Source organism: Balaenoptera borealis (genome assembly GCF_965194805.1).
Source record: "Balaenoptera borealis genome assembly, chromosome: 2".
NCBI classification, from domain to species: Eukaryota; Metazoa; Chordata; class Mammalia; order Artiodactyla; family Balaenopteridae; genus Balaenoptera; species Balaenoptera borealis.
The window spans coordinates 116,858,541-116,877,037 of record NC_138867.1 but is presented as its reverse complement, the minus strand read 5'-3'; the positions used below and the strand labels follow the sequence as shown (position 1 = coordinate 116,877,037).

General features: G+C 34.3%; 1 protein-coding gene across 3 annotated transcripts; it reads right to left on the bottom strand.

The window, feature by feature from the left end:
- Positions 1–115: 115 nt before the first annotated feature.
- Positions 116–16,615, bottom strand: MYOT (myotilin). 3 transcript variants are annotated; one of them, XM_082379671.1, is made up of 10 exons: positions 16,462–16,615; positions 13,182–13,742; positions 9,028–9,202; positions 8,042–8,146; positions 5,660–5,709; positions 4,591–4,723; positions 3,344–3,551; positions 1,590–1,755; positions 969–1,102; positions 116–743 (listed from the first exon to the last, which is right to left on the bottom strand). In XM_082379671.1, the coding sequence occupies exons 2-10, from the start codon at positions 13,535–13,537 to the stop codon at positions 571–573; spliced, it is 1,500 nt and encodes a 499-aa protein (XP_082235797.1). In that variant the 5' UTR covers positions 13,538–13,742; positions 16,462–16,615; the 3' UTR covers positions 116–570. The 3 variants fall into 3 exon arrangements, with proteins under 3 accessions (XP_082235797.1, XP_082235798.1, XP_082235799.1); XM_082379672.1 differs by having other exon boundaries at positions 5,660–5,706; XM_082379673.1 differs by lacking the exon at positions 969–1,102 and having other exon boundaries at positions 483–743.
- Between the last annotated feature and the right edge of the window lie 1,882 nt (positions 16,616–18,497).

Sequence of the window (18,497 nt, the reverse complement as noted above, 5' to 3'; positions counted from 1 at the left end):
AATATTGTTGGTCTCTTGGAACTTGTTATTCATAGGTTTTGCTGTGTGTCGCTTAATAGATACAAACCAGCAGTTTTATCTTAAAGATCTAGACTTTTGTGAAGAGGAGACAGTCTGTTTTAAATATTTGAAATTTTATTCTCTTTTGACATAAAACTAAGGAACACTCAGATAATCTATACCATGTTAGTATTCCTATCAGAGAAAACGGGTAAAACAGTATTTAGAAAGCAGTACCAGTAAATCTTATTACGCATTAAATGTGTTTAAAACGTTGATATTCATTTATAACCTGTAGTTGTAAAATGTGTGTGACTTAAATATTAAAATCCCACATTTTTTAAAATCTTCATCTACAATTACAAACCCAGATTTTCTGTAGGCTTCACAAACCAGAGAGGTAAACAGAATGTGCAAGAGTCAAAGGATAAACGCATTATAAATATATATTAGTTGTATTACCTAATTAAAACCATAATCTGTTAATACAGCTATGGATTTATTTCAAAAATTTAATTGAATATATTGCTAATAGTGTAGTTGTTGTGTTTTCTAATGTTGGTAGAGTTATTAAAGTTCTTCACTTTCATAGAGTCCAGATTGAGCTGCCAGACGCTGAAACTCTCCTTCAGGGTTAAAAGCTTGTTTCACATCCAAACCTTTCCCGTTAAGTGCTAAATATTTGCTGAAAGTTGGTCGGACACGTAACTGCTTAGGAGCTGGAGGAGTTTGGTTTGGACGGGCTGAAATGGATCAAATAAACGTTAATTTAGAAAACTTGTTGTAAACAAATGGGTTGCACTAGGTAGTCATTATCGGACAGGGGGAGAAAAAAAAATCAAAACTGATTATGTATGGGGAGAATCCTTCAGAATTTATGCTATGCTGGAATTTATGTTTCTTATTAAATCTTTCCAGTTAAGTTCTTTATAGCACTTGACATAGCACTGTATAACAGCGTGAGATACCTGTAACATCTAATCTCGTGTTACATGTGGTCACTCCAGCTTCATTAACTGCAGACACAGTATACCACCCAGCGTCTTTCTTGTTTACATCTTTTATCAGTAAAGTAACTCTTCCAGAGTTATCATGATATAAACTGGAAAGAAACAAAAATTGAAAGTAAAGGAATTAATCTTCCTGTGAGAATTTATTTATGATGCCTGTGACCTACAGAGTCAGACTAATAGGAAGAAAAAAAGCATTTGGAAATTCTGAGTCTGTAGCTAGTCATTGCCAAATAGCTATAGGTTTTTTTGAATTAAACATCCCCCCAGTCTTGTTTGTATCATCTATTTCCTTGAGCCATCTTCTTTTATTGTTAGTAAAAAGGTAAATCCTGGCCTACTTTATCCCTTAAATTTCTGATTAGTGGAATCTGGCTTAATGAGGCTTATTATATTTCTATATATATATATTTTAAAAGTTGAAGTATAGTTGATTTACAGTATTGTGTTAATTTCATCTATATGTTTTTAAAATTAGACAAATTGAGGTCACAGATGCATGCCATTTATAATGCATTTCAAAGTATAACTGGATTCACCCAAGTACAGTATAGTTAAGTCTAGAAATACTTATCCTACCTTATTCGATCAGTGTTGAATTGTACCATTTCATTATTTCTTTTCCAGAAAAGCTTTGGTGGCGGTATAGCCGAGATTTGGCATTCTAGCTTCACTGAGTCTCCCTCAAAAACTTTTTTACTCTGTGGTTTGTAGATGAACATTGGTGCTCTTCTATGTTCTTTTGCTACATATTAATAAAAAAATCATGTATTTGAAATATTATAAAAAATATTAAGTCAAACCAAAGTATTATGAAGTTTGTATGCTGATATAAAAGTTTTAAAAAGTACTAACGACAGGATTGGAAGCTTTATGTTTCAGCTTTAGTTAAAATAATATGCAATAAATACTGTTGTATATTGTATACTATTTATAGTTCTAAAACAGTAATGTAATGATGTGTTGAATTTATAATCATGTTTCATTGGAAGAATTTAAGTCAAGTTGAGATCATCTCAGCTATAGGGAGGCAGCATGAGTGGTGGAAAGAGTACCAGCAACTTGGGTTCAAATTCTGTTTGCCCCACCAGCCATGCCACATTGGGGAAAATTTTGTTTAGTTTCTCTGAGGCTAAATTTTATCTGTTGTAAAATGATACCCAAGAAATAGTTACTGCTGTGCCCACCAAAGCACAAAATTATTGTGAGGATCAATTGCGATAATGAATGAAGACGCACTTTGTAAACTATAAAATAATATACAAATGCCAATAATTATTATGTCTTTAGTTTTCTTCAAATACCTGAGGGAAAAGAGGAACTGATACTATAATACTATAACCCTAACTTTTCTGAAGGAGTAACGAGGAGATTGGACGGATGCCTGCCAAAGTCTTTTTCAGCTCTAACATTGTAGTATTTTTGGAGCTATTGGCACAGAAAGGATTTGCCCTAAGCTTCATCACTTGGATTTTGTGTGTGTGTGTATATAAATTCCCAGATCACTAGTTTTTCCCTTAGTCTGAGGGCCCTTATTATATCATAGAATAATCTTAAAGATTGTTCATTCATCTGGGTAGAATACAAACTCAGGATTGCCCATCCTTGAACTTGATCAAGTTTTTATATAATAAGCAGTGAATTATAGCAAAATATCGCTTATGCAGTATATTGTGGCTTAAGTCATTGCAAATGTGATACATTTAGAGCACTTGAATTGTAATATTTTAAAACAGGAGATTAGTTTTATGAGAACTGCCCTACTAAAGACAAATTTGAGATACGAGTTTTACCATACTTGTTTTCTAAAGCAAGTAAGCATGTTTTTATTGTCATAATTAGAGACTAGTTTCCTGGTAAAGAGTGCATAGTCTAAGGCTAAAAGTTGACATTTACTCTTCAATTTTAAACTATGTGTGATTATAACAATTCTGTGAAACTGTGAGTCAGATTGATTATTTTAGACTGTAGACCAGATAAATGATTAGACTAAAAATTTTCATTTAAGACCCTTTAATCATATCTACACATACTGTACATCTAGAAATATATCTAGAATATACTACCTTCTTTGGTCTGTCAGATATTTTACCTTTATTTCTCTTCCAGAAAAGCTTTAGTGGTAGATCTGTCATTCTAGTTTCACTGAGTTTCCCTCAAGAACACCAACCCTTGCCCACTGTGGCTTTTACATAAAAATTGGTGTTCTACTGGGTTTATAGTATAGACATTAACCTTAAATATAAAGTCCTTGGGGTTTTTCTTTTTTAACACTTTCTTTTTTGATTCTACAAAATTTTAAGGAGCTCTGTAGGATCTCTTTGAAAGCTTACCCAGGACGTCCAGCTGCACAGTAAAGGTGGCTTCTCCTGCTCTATTCTTGGCAACACATGTATAAGCCCCTGCATCTGAAGCTCTGACCACTTCAAAGATCAGTGAATGAAAACCCTTTTCAGACACTATCATTTTGTGAAAATCATCTGATTGAACTGGTCGTCCATTTAGATACCATGACACATCAGGAGCTGGTAGTCCACTAACCTAGAAATGAAAACACAAGGAGATGATAGAATTTTAAATTATAGATCACTGGGACCCATTTGTCCATTTATGAATTTTAACAATTCAGTATCTGAGTGGGTTTGTGATTGAAAATGCAAAACAAGAGCTTAAAAGTTATTTTCTTTCAATAATTTTTAACAAAATAGTAAAAACTATAACCCTTGAAATTAATACAGTATTTTCATACTATCTCAAAACATGTCTAGCTGTTTCATAAACAACCTCAGGCTCGTTAAGATCTCTTAATTACTATATTAAGGACGTTAGGTTATTTTATATTGGTCTCCACAAGGAATATGGAAGTCATATGGCTTTTCTGGCTAATGGCAAATGTGAATGAAGTCCCAGAGGCCCATATATATGAGACTTGCTGATAACCTTTCCAAATAACCTTTCCAAAACTGAGTGTTCTTGAGCTGTAGTGCTGGTGTATAAATGGCATTTTGTTAAATTTTTTCGTATAAGCCTTGACAATTAAATCCATACACTGACTTTCATTCATAAGGAATCTGAAAAAACATTTATAAGAAAAAGTTCTCCAAAATGAGGATAATAAAAATGTAGGCCTTTCTAAAAAGTTATTTTAACCTGAGGAATTCTTCTAGGCCAAGAGAGAGCAGGGTGACTTGAATTTCTTAAAGAGGCATTGTACTTTAGAAATCCTATTGCTATGAAAGCTTCATTTATATAGAGTATTAGGTGGTAGGCACTATTGTGAGTACCTTATACCTGTTTACTTAGTTAATCCTCAAACAGCTTTATGAGGTAGATACATTTGTTATTCCCAAAGAAACAAAAGCATAGAGTTGTTAAGTGACTTGTCTCAGGTTACACAGCTGTAAAGTGGCAGGGCCAGGATTCTAACCCAGGTAAATTTAGCTCCAGAGTTTGTGTTCTTATCCACTATACATACTTCTTGTCAAGCTGTGTAGAAAGCTATGAAGAGGAGGAGGACATTTTTCAAAACTTAGTATCCCATTGTTAATTTTTCTCCAGTATTTTTGAACTTTTCTCTTACTTTGAAGTCCATTCTGCAGAATCTTCCTTCTTCAATTGACATGTTCTCTGGCACTTGAATGAAACGAGGCGGGTAAAATTTCTCCTGGATTGCATCCTGATCATTCACATCTCCCCTTGAAGATGATCTACTTCTACAAAAATATTTTAATAATCACTATGCAGAAGAGTCGTCATTGCTCTTCCTTTCATGCAAATATAGTTTAGCCATCAAATTTGAAACCCTAGAGTCTATGCTGTTTGATCTGATAGTGTAGTAACAATGGAGAGAGGCTGCAGAGCTGTATTTAGCTGTGGCATATTTGATGACTATTAGAAGTGGTAGCAATTTAGAAACATCTGGTACAAATTATACATCTTTCTTTTTTCAGTGCCATGAATTGATGAAGAAACTGATCTATTAAAATGCAGAGTACCCCATGGACAATTCTAGTCACATGCAAAGATTGTATAATTAGAATCAGGTTTCCATTGTTATGAAAAAGTTGTTTAGCATGGAAACATGGTCCTGGGTTATTTCACCAAAACATTAAAAAAAATTTCCTCTGAGATAGTTGTGATAATTAACAGATAAAAATTTTTTTTGTCATCTTTGACATTAGAAAATGCATTGTTTTTTTTTAATTGGTTCTAAAGCAGTATAAACATTATTTTCTTTTTTTATAACCATATTTTTTTATTGCAGTATAGTTAATTTACAATGTTGTGTTAGCTTCAGGTGTACAATAAAGTGATTCAGTTATATATATATATATATATATATATATATATATATATCGATTCTTCAGATTCTTTTCCATTATAGGTTATTACAAGACATTGAAAATAGTTCCCTGTGCTATATGGTAGGTCCTTGTTGTTTATCTATTTTATACATAGTAGTGTGTATCTGTTAATCCCAAACTCCTAATTTATCCCTTCCAACCTGCTATCCCCTCTGGTCACATTGCTTTGTATAAAAAGTATGTAAGAAGCTTGAGGGCTTTGTAAATACTACATTTTTTTAAAGCTGAAAACATTTTAGGTAGCAAAATGTATGTTTCTTTAAAATTAAAAAAAATTTTTTTTACCTTACTTGTGATGTAGGAACTTGCAGTCGTGCATGTTCTGAATTGTGCTGCTTGAAATTAAAACAAAGTGATAATGTTAACATGCTGTTGTTAGCTTGAAATGAAGCAGAATTTAGTAGTCGTAGTTGAAAGGAACATTTCTGTTGTGGCTGTATTTGTACTGTCATGGATAGTTCTATATATTTAGCTGTTAAGCATTTAAAATATAGTGCACTAACCTTCTAATACTCTAGCAAGAAATCCCCAGAATTGAGACTACTCAATAGATATGATTTATGAAAATTAACTAGACTTTGAATTGATGGTGGTTCGTTTTTTAGATGACGATTTTATGACAAAGGATGATGAGTCCCCCTGGTGTATTTGAAATGGGAGCACATAGTACAGATTGTCCTTTGGTAAAACAGGAATAGTCATGAAGTCATTTGTGTTGGCAGTAGATACAGGGTATTATGCCTACTGCTCATAAGTGGCACCAACAGCAGTAAACACATATTAGACTGGAAAATACTTTTCTTTTTAGCTCATGGCACAAAATCCTGATGGACACTGTGGAAGCTATGTGTAGAGTTATGAAAAGCCTTTGAAAAACAACATTACTTACTTCCTGCCTAATAAGAGTGTATTTAATTTAAGCAACCATCTTTTAGAATTTATATCTGAGCACCAGAAAATTATTCATATTTGAGGATAAAATCAGGAATTGATGAATTTATAATAGAATTAACTGATTAAATATTTAGTGCATATTCCATATATTTCATTGTGCTTGGTATAGTGAGAGATACAAAGAAGTAGAAAATATAGTCCTTACCCAAATATATGAAAAACAACATAGCAGATCAGTACAAATAATTTATTTTGGGATGAATTTTAATGTATTTTGTCATTCTAAAACAAAATTCTTACAACTCTGTAATAATTTTTGGCTAGGCTTTGAGTTTCTCTAAGCCAAATGTCAAAAGATCAATGAATTTTTTGGTAAAAAATAAGAATAATCCACTTAAACTCATAATATCTAAATTAGGTTTTTGACTTTTTCCTGTAGTGGTTTGAACATGTATGTATTCATATTCATAGGTGAGATATTTCAGTTATATGTAATTTGATGACATTTTGTATTATTTAAGTAGACTGTTTGAAGTGTACCAAAAAATGTAAGATTTTTCTTTTCTGATTTCATAATATGTTTTGCTGCTATCTCTTTTCTTGGTACCTTCACCTTCATTTTAAAGTTTTTAAAGAATGAATGAGAAAAACAATACACCCTTGACCTTGAAATCATACACTGTGAATTTATAACATAAACCATCATCAATCTAATGTTACTTTGGGTTATTTCTTCTAATAGAGATATATTTGTGTCTTATTCTTGCTGTAATCTCCTGTACTAACTCCAGAGCCCAACACACAGCAGTACTTCATATAAATTAGTTGAATAAATGAGTGTGTGAACTCTTCAGTAGCCAAAAGAGATTTAAATTCTGTTCTCAGGTTCTAGTTACTTGCTGTGCGAGACCCTGCTCTATGCTTTTCAGTAGATCTAGTCACATTTAACAGAAACAAAAGTGTTATTTTCATCTTCCTATACTGTAGAAGGTTGGAATTCTTGAATGCTCGGTTTGGCTTCCAGTTTCTTGTGGACTTTTTAGGAAGGAATGAGAGGTAACTACAGAAGGAAGATAGAAAGCACAATAGCAGTTCATTTTGCCTCTCCAGCTGTACACTTCTCTTTGAGGTTAACTTGTTAAAATGAAGTTGATCAGGAACAAGCCTGTGGGATATTCACTTTATGTTCTGCATAAAGTTAATCCCTTGGAAAGGATGCTGTTGTTAATCCTGGAGCCATTACTCATAAGGTTTTTGTTTATTTTGATTTGATTTTAATAAGAATCATTTTAAGATACAGGAACATGACAAAAGGAATTGGATGTTTCATTAGTACATGAGTTTATTTTAAAACATTGAAATGATAAACAGCTTATGAGAAAAGGTTATAATTACTTTGGTTTAGAGTTTTAACTTTTGTCCTGTGAAAGATTTACAACTCATAAATTTTCTGTCCATGTAGATATTGTAGGGAGAGTCCTAGGTTTAACTGACCCCTAAATGTCCAGATGAAAAGTGACACCATTAGTCTTCTGGTGCTTTGACTTTATAACATTTCATATGCAGATATTAGAACCACCAGAAAATGGGGTAAAATTAAATATTTTTGTGTATATATTCAACCCATCATGGCCTCTACTTTTTATACGTAATGGAGTATGGAAGTAATTGACTTTTGCTTCAAATGCTATTTATAAGCATTTAGAAAAGCAGACATTTAAAAATCACACAAAACAAAAGTGCTCCAGTTAGATAAAGATTATTTTAATTTACCTGTGCTGGATCTTGTGCCTCACTGTCATTTTGAGCTTGAAACACAGCAGCTGCATTCTGTGGTCCTAGCAATCTGCGAGCCATCTTCTCCTCATATGTTAGCCGCTTTAAAGAAATAAATCATAAAGGAGATAGTAATGAGATTTAATAAAAGTTATTTGTATAGCTTTACCTTAAAACCACCAAGAATTATACCAAAGAAGTATAGTTATGCCTTTGAATGATAGATACTGTGTTTTTAAAAAAACATTTTCTTTCATTCAAAGCATTTTCCTTTCGTTCTAGTGCCACTTCCCTCATCTGGAATATTCATCTCTGTTTTCTTTCTTCTCCTAGTAAAGGCAAGCATAATTACCCTTAAATAAGGCTCTCTCTCCCCAATAAAGGGAAATTCTTTGTCTTCCTCCCTGTTCTGCATGTTCCTGTTGGCTCTGTCTTTGAATATAGTACCGTATGTCCTCAGATTCAGAAATAACTTTTATTAAGTGAGCACTATATTTGATTTACTAACTTCTGGTTAAGAGCAGTGCAACTCGTATGTTAAATGTATTTGGATTAAAGGCATATAGTAGTACTGTTTCAGAGATCAGTGACTAATACAATGTGCATAATAAGAATTATAGCTATTTTTCCATGAATACTATATACCAAAGTACATGAAGAAGTCAGGTTGACAGCATTTCCCATTAGTTTTTTGGTCATCAGACATATTTTTTATGGTAATGCTTAAAACAAAATTGAATCATTCAGATTGGTTTTTTTTTTTTTTTTCATTTGCTTCATTCTTTTACTACTGAACTCCTAGAGGGGATTTCATGCAGAGAAATACAGAATAGGATCCAAATATTCCCTGTTTTTAGATACTCCTCTCCCTTGCTGATTATATGGACATAGATCTGTGAGACAGAAACAACTTTCTTATTGAGATTAGATTTTATAGTTTTATTGGCTTTTTTTTTAAAATACAAAATAGACATCTTGCTCACTTGGTTTCCATTATGAAGAAGGTTGTCCTTGCATTTTAGCTTTCTCTCCAAATCTTGAATCAGAGCTTCTTTTGATCCTTGTATTTCATGGTCAGGAGTCCTTGGTGTGGGCTTAGCATTTGCATTTTGGGATGGCTTAGCATTTACAGGTTGGCCAACTGAGGGTTGTTGATAGCTTTAAAAAGAAAAAAAGATTTTTTAAGAAGAAGATCTTTAAAGTAAGGTGTGGTATGTAAAATAGAATTGGCATCATTTTGTCAGTCACCTTTAGGTAGGTTGAATTTACCATTTAGTACTGCTGGTGTTATTAAAGCACCAATTGCCCTAATAACAGTCAAGAAGGATTTTATAAGAATGGTTACTAGCTGTTTTTTGTTTTTGTTTTTGTTTCTTTTCATCTTGGCAAATGAAAATTAAGTAGCAGGAGGAGCAATTTAGATTAGACATGCGAATGTCCTTCCTTGAAGATCTTCCCTAAAGAAGTGAGAGTAAGAATAGTTACTGGCAGCTTGAGAGCTCTTCCAATATTCCAACTGAATTTCCTAAGTTTGATTTATGGGTGGATAGTAAGCAGCGATGTGCTGGAGCTGACTCATATGGGCTTAAGAGAACTGATTTTTAGTGTCTCTTCCCAGCTCACTGTGATCTCATGTTGAAAGTTTGAAATTGGTGGTGGTGGGAGTATCTACACCAGGGAAATTGGTAAATACCACAAATCATGGCTCTTTCTTCCAGAGCTGATTGTTAAACATTTATCAGCATAACCACTGGTATTTAGTGAATATTCTCTTGCTTTGAATGGAGTCTACAGTTTACATTTTAATTTCTACTTCCTATTAATTTCATATTCTAGACAATCCAAGTATGGCACGATATAACAACTTGTGCAGTAATAACAGTTTCTTCAACATTGCATAAGTGATTTTTAGAGAAAGGGATGATTAGAGGAGGAAGGAGAAAGAAATGTAAACTGAGAAAAAAAGGAGTTTGGGGGAAAAGAAAGCAAATTTGATTGGCAGTTGAAGAGTTTGATTTAAATCCTTATTTCAAATTCCAACCCTAAATTTTCTTCTAAGATGTCCTTGCCCCCTCCTGGTGTTCCCCTGCTGATTCTGATAGAGGACAGGGGTGGTATTTAGGGAGTCCTATATTTTTAGATCTGTTAGGTAGCTCACACTTTTCACAGGGTTTATTCAGATTTTACCTAGTTTATTTAGGGCTCTAAAGGTGTTAGCTTATATCTGTTTAATATGGGAAAACTGGCCACTGCCCTCAATGAATATTTTACCATTATCATAATAAATCCACATATCCAGATGAGGCAGCCTTGGTCTGTTCTCTGACATGTTCCTGTTCAAAAATTCTCAAGGATCATTAAAAGAACTTGTAAGCTAAGTGGAAATGTACTTCCTCTGAGTGGAGCCAGAGTTTTAATTTTTGCAGGCTTTGGGGACTTGGTTAGTAATCTCTAGATTGTAAATACACTGAAGAAAAAAAAGATGTTTTATTACTCACCGTTGTATTATTTGTATCCACTAACACAAAGCCTGCAAAATAGTGAGGTAATACTCACTATCAGTTCAGTGAATGAATATTTTCCATTGTATTCAATATGCTTTGTATTGAAAGTTGATTATATACATTTTCCCTCCTTGTATTTCAGATATTCAGGATTGTCTGTATCTGATTTGTTCAGTGAAGCAAATAGCCAAACCAAGTGTTTAAATAAATAGTGAGATGTTTTTGTTTTGTTTTCAGATTGAATTCCCAGGTCAAAGTGGTAAAATTTCTTTGGTTTTATAGATCTACTATTTCTCCAACTGTATGAAGTTAGAATAGCCCATTTGTTTTTTTTTTTTTTTTCCAGCTAAAAAAACCCAGTCATATGTGTTTGGTAAAGTGAATTAGCATTAAATAATTCTTTTGTCAGACTGTCATAATATGATGTAATATATCTGAGAAATCCTGAAGGACTATCAAAACCAAGCCTGAGAATCACTGATATATATGTAACCTCAGTCACCTTTTTATTCACTGAATACCTGCATTATTACCGGTTTAGATGGTTTAAGTGTTAGGACTTGATATCTGTTCATAATTAGAAACTAATATTATACTTGCACAGTGTTTTATAGGTTTTTTTTTTTTTTCCCCTGTCATTAATCACTTTTATTACAGATCAGAAAACTGAATCACTGAGCAGGTAAGGAAAACTTGAGGAATGTCACACAGCAAGCTTTTTGAAAGGAATAGTGAAAATTAAAGAGTTCCCCTAAATTTCTAGTCTGTGGTTTGATCAACTGAATAAAACATTTGCTTAAGGGTTTCCTACTGATGAAAAGCTAAATAAAGCTTTCAAACTTCTCTAGGTCAGAATCCAAGGGATTATTATAGAAGACAGGGCAAACTTCAGCCCATCATAAAAATGAGGGAGTTGTGCACAAATGTTCAAAGGGCCAGAGCTTTCCACCTGTGCAGCTGGACACTGAACTCGTATCATGTAGCTGTGGGAAGATTAAAAGAGTTATCTATGGTTGCTGAAAATGGAGCAGCTAAAGCTGGATCTTTGATCTCTGGTTTGGGGTCCTTCTGTGCTTTATTTCTTCTTATCCTCTCTATTTTTTCCTTCCTTCCTCTCTTAGTTCTGTGCGGAGAGCTAGGTACATGGTTGAGGCTCACTAGTATTTATTCGGTGGCTTTCTTTTCTGGGCAGGAATTTGGAATAGGATTAAAGCCTTTACTAAGAAAAATATTTTAGTGAGAAAGAGTTATTTTAGATTTAAACATGCTTTTACAGGAAATTTGGAAATAATTGAAAGCTAGATGGAAAAAGATTATATGGGTAAAATGTAAGTAAGAAAAATCTACAATATGTGATAATGGGTATAATGGGAATTTGAGATAGAAGAGAAAGAGCGGGCTCTTAATTCTTGAAGGCATCTTTTAAAATCATTAGGCCAAACCTATGAGAATGCCTTTTTTGTCGGTCAAAAATTTTTAACAGCCATTTCAAATGGTTCAACTTAGTATCTATAGGATTCTAACAAATGTTTTTGGTTTTCCTGGTTTTTATTTTTAAAAATATTGAAAAGGTTTCTTTGCAAGTTGAATTGCTCTGGTGAGTTCACCTAGGTTTCCAGAGTTGTCACCAACAATAGGAATCTCTAGAAAAATTAGCCTCTAGAGAAAACTGAGAGAAATTAGCAAGAATTTCAGCAAATCTGTTGATAAGCCTGTAACCAACAAAATATATTCCATCACACAGTTTTTCAGATGCCTCTGATTAATTCTCTGATATTCTAGCCAGCCAAGGAATAGGAAAACTGATAGCCCAAAGTTTGCATAAGCACAAAGTATTCAGTTGATGTTTTAAAAAAAGCACAACCACTTTGTCCTTCTTCATATCAGGTTCTCCTAGGACAGTTTTAGGGCTGTGGAAATAGTACATGCTTGCATAAGGCTTCAGGTATTCTTCCCTGTATTTAGGTTGGTCTAACCAATTTGAACAAAGTGTGGTTTTAATTACCAGAGGAAACCTTAAGGTCATGAGCCTTTACCTATTCAGTCCTTTCTTCTGATCGTAGGGAAAATTCATATACTTCAGTGTCTGAATCCCATATTTTCTTTTTAGCCAAGTGGTTGTTCAGGATCAGAGGGGAAAATGGATAGGAAGAAAAGACTAAGACTGAGAAGAAACTTAATAGCTTCTGCTTATGTGAGAGGAAATCCTATCTGAAGAAGAGCAGACAGGTGTTCACCTCAGCTAAGCTCAGAACCAGAGCAATTAAATTTACAGCATGAGGAACTTAACTTAGAGCTGGGGGAATAGTTCACTGTTCCTGAGTATGTTAGAAATATTTTTTTTGAAGATGGAAAATAGTAGGTAAGTAATTGTGTTATGTAATAGGTGATTTGGGTTCAGCTCAACCTGGACACTGGAGAATGGGTCAGATGACTTATTGCCAGTACCCTGGTTCAGGGTGTTCTAGGAGAAATATGGAATGAGACTCTGATGTCACATTGACTTTTTAGATAGTGAAGATGACGTACATAACCTATCTCCCCTTCTCCCCCAGATACAAGCTCACGGTATACACAGTTCTATCTGTCTGTCTGTCTCTCTCTCTATATATATATTTTAAAAATTCACTTACTTGGAGTCCACAGTGGAAGGGATGTTACTGCTATTGTAATCAGGCTGTGATGGTAATATGGAGCTGAGGAAGCTGGCTGGGGACTGGTTATAAGTGGCTGTTACCCTTTGGCCTGGGTTGGAGCCAGCAAGCTGCTGAGGAGAAGCAGGGAAAGCAGAGGAGGACATAGTGATGTGAGAGCTCACTGTTGAGGAGGCAGAAAATCTTTGCTCTTTGCACTGGCGGGGCTGGATGGTAATAGAAGACTGTTTGGTCTGGCTAGAGTAGCTGGAGGTTTCCGGTCCAGGAGGTTGCAGTCTGGAGCCACATGGGTTTTGGGATTGGATGAAGTGTTTTGGACGTTCGTAGTTAAACATGCTTAGCTGGTTTATGGAAGTTGGAGGCAACTTATAATGATTTACTCCTGGAAGCGTGGGGTCCCGAATCTGGGGCTGCAAGCCTGGAATTATAGAAGGTTGCAGTGAATCAGAAGCAACCTTGGTCTGCACCTCGTTGTTGAGATCCTGGGAATACTGTGCTCGTGTCTTTGATAGAGTGGCCTTCTCTTGAAGAATATTGTTCCTTCAAAAGAAGAAGATTCAGTTACAGTATTTGCATAAAAAACAGTACTGTTTACTTAAGATCTTTAATAAGAGTTTCTGTGCTTTTTTTTTTTTGCTTGTTTTTTTAAAGCTTATGTGCTTTCAAAGTCACCTCAAGGTGGAACTTTCCTGGCTTCTAGACTTCCCATTCCTTTATCTGTTGTCTTTGCACAAGTGACTTTCCCCTTGAGAATAAGTAAAAAGAATTCATTAGTGTTTGTCTCTGGGTGATTCTTAAAGCACGCCCAGGGGCTTCAAGATGTAGGAAAAGTTTGAGTTTGAGTTTGCCAAGTGGTTATTTATGAAAAGAAAACCTGTGATGTTGTTCAGTGTGATAATTTTATGGTTTCATGTTTAGCTTTTGCCCAGAGGCTACAGTTTCATTAACCACAGAGAGTTAATGATTTAAAATTATTAGCAGGTAAATATATAACATGTCAGCTTCTATTCAGTCTGAATTCTTCCCCTTGCTCATCAAAACCGATGAACAGCTCTTCTGATACTCCAGTTAATTCATGCCCTGGTGATCTGTGATGAATGATGTGGTGAATCAAGGGGAGCAATGTGCTTCTTTTGTAAAGAACATTACTGTCCGTATTTGCTCCATCACCCTTTTACAGTTTCACAAAGTAGAGCAAACATCTGTTCTTCACTATTGTCAACCTTGAGTGGATTTTGTTTTACCTTATAATTCACTGCTTCTTTTTCTCCCTTTGATTCCCAATTGACCATAGTACCAAACTAGATGATATTAAGGAGTGACTGTATTCGTGTGTCTCTGTGTGTGTATATAATATATGTTACTGACAGTATTCCAGAGCCCTTTGTAATTTTTTGTTATTTTTAGATTGTATTATCTAGTTATTGGTGTCTATGGTCTCTTAGTTATTTAGTTTCACTTTAAATTATTTTTACATGTTTAATATGTATTTTAGACTAATTTTGAAATTGCTTTAGTTCCTATATTATTTTTCCTTCTGAAATGGCAAACAGGATGTACAGAAGGGAAGTAAGGCAACTGTGAAGCTAGCCTATAGTTTCCCAAGAAAAGAAGGGTGCCATTTTTCTTACTTAGCCCTGCATTGGCACTCCTGACTTCCGCGAGTAGTTCCCCATTTTTCCTTTGATAAATCATTTGTCACTATAATCAACCTTAAAGAATTATATTTGCTTCTTTTTTTTTTTAATTGGGGCATAGTTGTTTTACAATGTTGTGTTAGTTTCTACTGTATAGCGAAGTGAGAGAATTATATTTGCTTCTGATTTCTTCCATTAGTAAGGTAAATCTGGGCAGGACTGTATATAGACTTTACACACAAAAACTAGCGCCATAAATTGCTGTAATACTGATTCTGTCTTTATTTAAAATATCAAGTAATTTAGTTCAAAATACATTTAGTTTGTTTCATATAATATAAACCAACTCAGAGGTAATGATAAATCAAACTTTTAACTAATAAAATTAACCGAATTGTTTGTCATCATTGAAGCATAGTCTTATAATTATTCAGTTTCCTATCTTGAAGAAAGTATCATTTTTAATGAAAAATTTCTAAACCAAATAACTTGATCCTCAGGTTGTGCATGTAGTTTAGAGTTATATTAAAATTAGCAGTTTTAGGAAAGAACAAAAATGCAACTAAACAGCCAAGAGAAAGATTCTATTGAAAAAGGCACTTAAAAAGTCATACATTTCTTAATTTTGAGTTTATGAATACAAGCACATTCAACTAGAGTGTATTTTAGTAATTAACTATATTAGGCCTTTAAATTATTGGAGAAAAACATCCAGAAGGAGGCTTTAATTAGATACTCTAAAAAAAAAGAAAAAAGACTCTATTTCAAGGCAAGCAGTTTTATAGTTATGGGTTTATTTTTTCCATTGCAGAATTGAATCCAGTGTTTGGTTTTAAATTCCTTTTTGGGCAGGCAAATCATTCAGATTAATTTCAAATACCAAGGAAGGAATAAACTGTTTAACAAATAGCCAGTAGATATTTTCCAGAAAATTCCCTATTTTTCTTTACATATATTTTTAGAAGGTCAACTATCTTGTACATTTTGGTATCAGCCTACATAGTTAACAATTACTGTTCTTTAAAAAAAATTCAATTAAAAATATGTTCTTTCAAATATTTCATTTTATTCATGTCTCAACAAAATTTTACACAGATGTTCACACAGGTAACTCTGAAAGGTTTTTCTTCACGTTTGTAGTTACTGTTCAACAATTCAATTCTATAATGCCTCTATTATATGACAGTATCATTTTATTCCAAATAATGTTAAATAAATTTCAAAGATTTTATGAATAAAGTACTATTAAATCTCCTATTTAGAAAAATCTTGACTTTCCCCCTCATCTCTAATATAGCACAGACTTGCACAAAAAACTGAGGATATTTTGAAGCTGTAAGACATTACCACAATTACAGTTAGATCAAGTGTCACTTTTCAAAGAAAAATGATGATTTAAAAATAATGACACACAACTATCTTTCCTTCTACCCTTTCTGTAATGCCTTCCAATTTCAGTGGAATGAACAGGTCACATTCTTTTCAAATCTTTGTATAATGCCATTATGATCTTGTGGCTTTTGAACTTTTTATCTGAAGATCACCTTTTACATACTGTTCTGATTTGGACAAAAAACAAAAACAAAACCCAAAACTGAAGCAGGAATAAAGAAGGGACTTACCCGAGTTCCAGAGAGTGCCTGCTCGGTTTAACCTACTACTAAAGGGAAGGAAGAGGCATCCCCTTCCCTCACAGACTAATCTAGTGGCTCTGTGCTTAGTATTATAGCACCACTGACTTTTATCAGCTGCCAAACAGTGACATCTGATGTGCTTGCCTGTCCATCTACCTATGCTGGCATGTCAAAGTAAGAGTCCACAATCTAAACAATATCTCAGATGTCTTAGTGATATTTAAGGAGTGGGATTACATGAGCTTCTCTTGCAAGCCTCTTTATTTTAGATGTGAACTTTGACTATAGCTTTAGCAAGCTCATATAGGGGGAAGAGCAAAGAATTGGGAAATGGGAAAAAGTATAAAGAAAACTTATTTTCTTTTTTGCGGTGGGGGCTTTGATCTTCCCTGTTGAAGAAAGGACTAAAAGGGAAATAGTATTCTAAGACTGACATTCTAACTGCTAAGACTTCTCCAGAAAAAAGACCAGTGATGGATGGGCTCCAAATTGATTTGTATTGGATAGTTGTTCATCTGAAGGCCTTTTTTTTTCTCTTGCCAAATGGGAGGGGGAATGGAGTGGGGTTCAAGCAGTTTGTTTCAAGAGAGGGAGTGTGTCTGGGCAAAGGCAGGAGAGCAGGATGATGGTGTTATGTCACTGGGAAGGTGGGGAAGTGGAAAAACGCGATTTGGTTTCTTTAGCAAGTTCTCTGAATCTGTATAGCATATGCCTCCTTGACTTTATACTTTCATTCTAAAAGAGTTTGAAACACTTAAGAAACTACCAAACAAGCAATGTTTACAGTTAGGGCTCTGTATTGTTAGCTCTCTTTATTTCCCTTACTCCTTACAGTTACACAGCTTCCTTTCTCTTTTCATCAAGGAGACCATCTTAGCATATAAGTTTCCATTTTTGTGCAGGGAAGTAAATAATTACAGAGGAAGAAACCTTCAAATCAACAAGAGGTGGTGAAGAGGGGTAGGTGGCATGAGGATCAGGCTAATCAAGTGGAATTATTCCAATTTAGTGGCTTTAGCTTTGGTAGGGTATTATTGCTTAAAGCATATCTATTTATTCCCCTCCCTCATGGGTACTCCAGTCTTGATGTCATTACCATGTATGTTAGGATCCAACAAATAGATGTTTGAGCACATGTGAGCTGTTTAAAATTCTTCACAGCTGACCATGTAGGTGTACCTTCCTTTGGTGTTCAGAGAAAGTTTGATAACTGCCACCTGGGCACACAGCCGTTGCTTAGTGGAAAAAGCATACTAGGCTTGTTGAGTAGGCGTTCGCTTACAAAGTCTTATTTCAGGAATCACCCAAAATATTTCTCCACATCTGCTCACTGATATTTCAGATTCCATTAATAGGGACAAAGCCTTTCAATCTAAATTAGAGAGACTTAAAATGTAAGTGCAAGTGACAATAAAAATAACAAGAATAACTGATACATATAGCATTTACTTTGAGTATGGCCCTATTCTGAGCACTTTAAATGTGGTGTATGACTGATATTTAGTTCTTCCCAAGAACAGGGTTTGATTGAGATATACCCTACCAGGCAAGTAGGGCAGATGCTCAGGACAAACTGAAATCCCCAGTTTTGCCTAGGGCAGATTCTAAATGTTCCATGGTTGAGGAAGAATTTTAGTTTTATTTACTCTTTATCCTTTAAGCTTTGCCCTTCTTTTCCCTAGGCCTTTGTAAGGTACAACTTTTGTTACAGTGCGGTAGCTCCATGGTACATCTAGGCTAAGGTTCTTGCTACAATTAGGGGATCAAGGGATAGTGTAGGAAAGGGAAGTAAGATCCCTTGTAACACCATTCTCAAAAGTTAAGGGTCTGTATTCAGTAATTTACCATGAATCTGTTTTTCTACTTTTTAATATTTGGTTTGCTTTTTTGAGTGGTGTTTTATGTTTTCTCACAAATATGGCTATTTGAATGGTTTAGTTGCTTATTTGAGAAAAATCAACCTAAAACTGAATGAAATATTAAGATGTCAGGTGGGTGGACCATATTCCAGCCTGCCCCCCAGA

Excerpts from the sequence above, each read along its gene's own strand:
- MYOT (XM_082379671.1), bottom strand. The coding sequence starts at position 13,537 with ATGTTTAACTACGAACGTCCAAAACACTTCATCCAATCCCAAAACCCA. Across the intron at positions 9,203-13,181 it reads CCTTCCACTGTGGACTCCAA|CTATCAACAACCCTCAGTTG; the intron begins GTAAGTGAATTT and ends TTCTTTTTAAAG. Across the intron at positions 8,147-9,027 it reads TTCTTCATAATGGAAACCAA|CGGCTAACATATGAGGAGAA; the intron begins GTGAGCAAGATG and ends ATTTCTTTAAAG.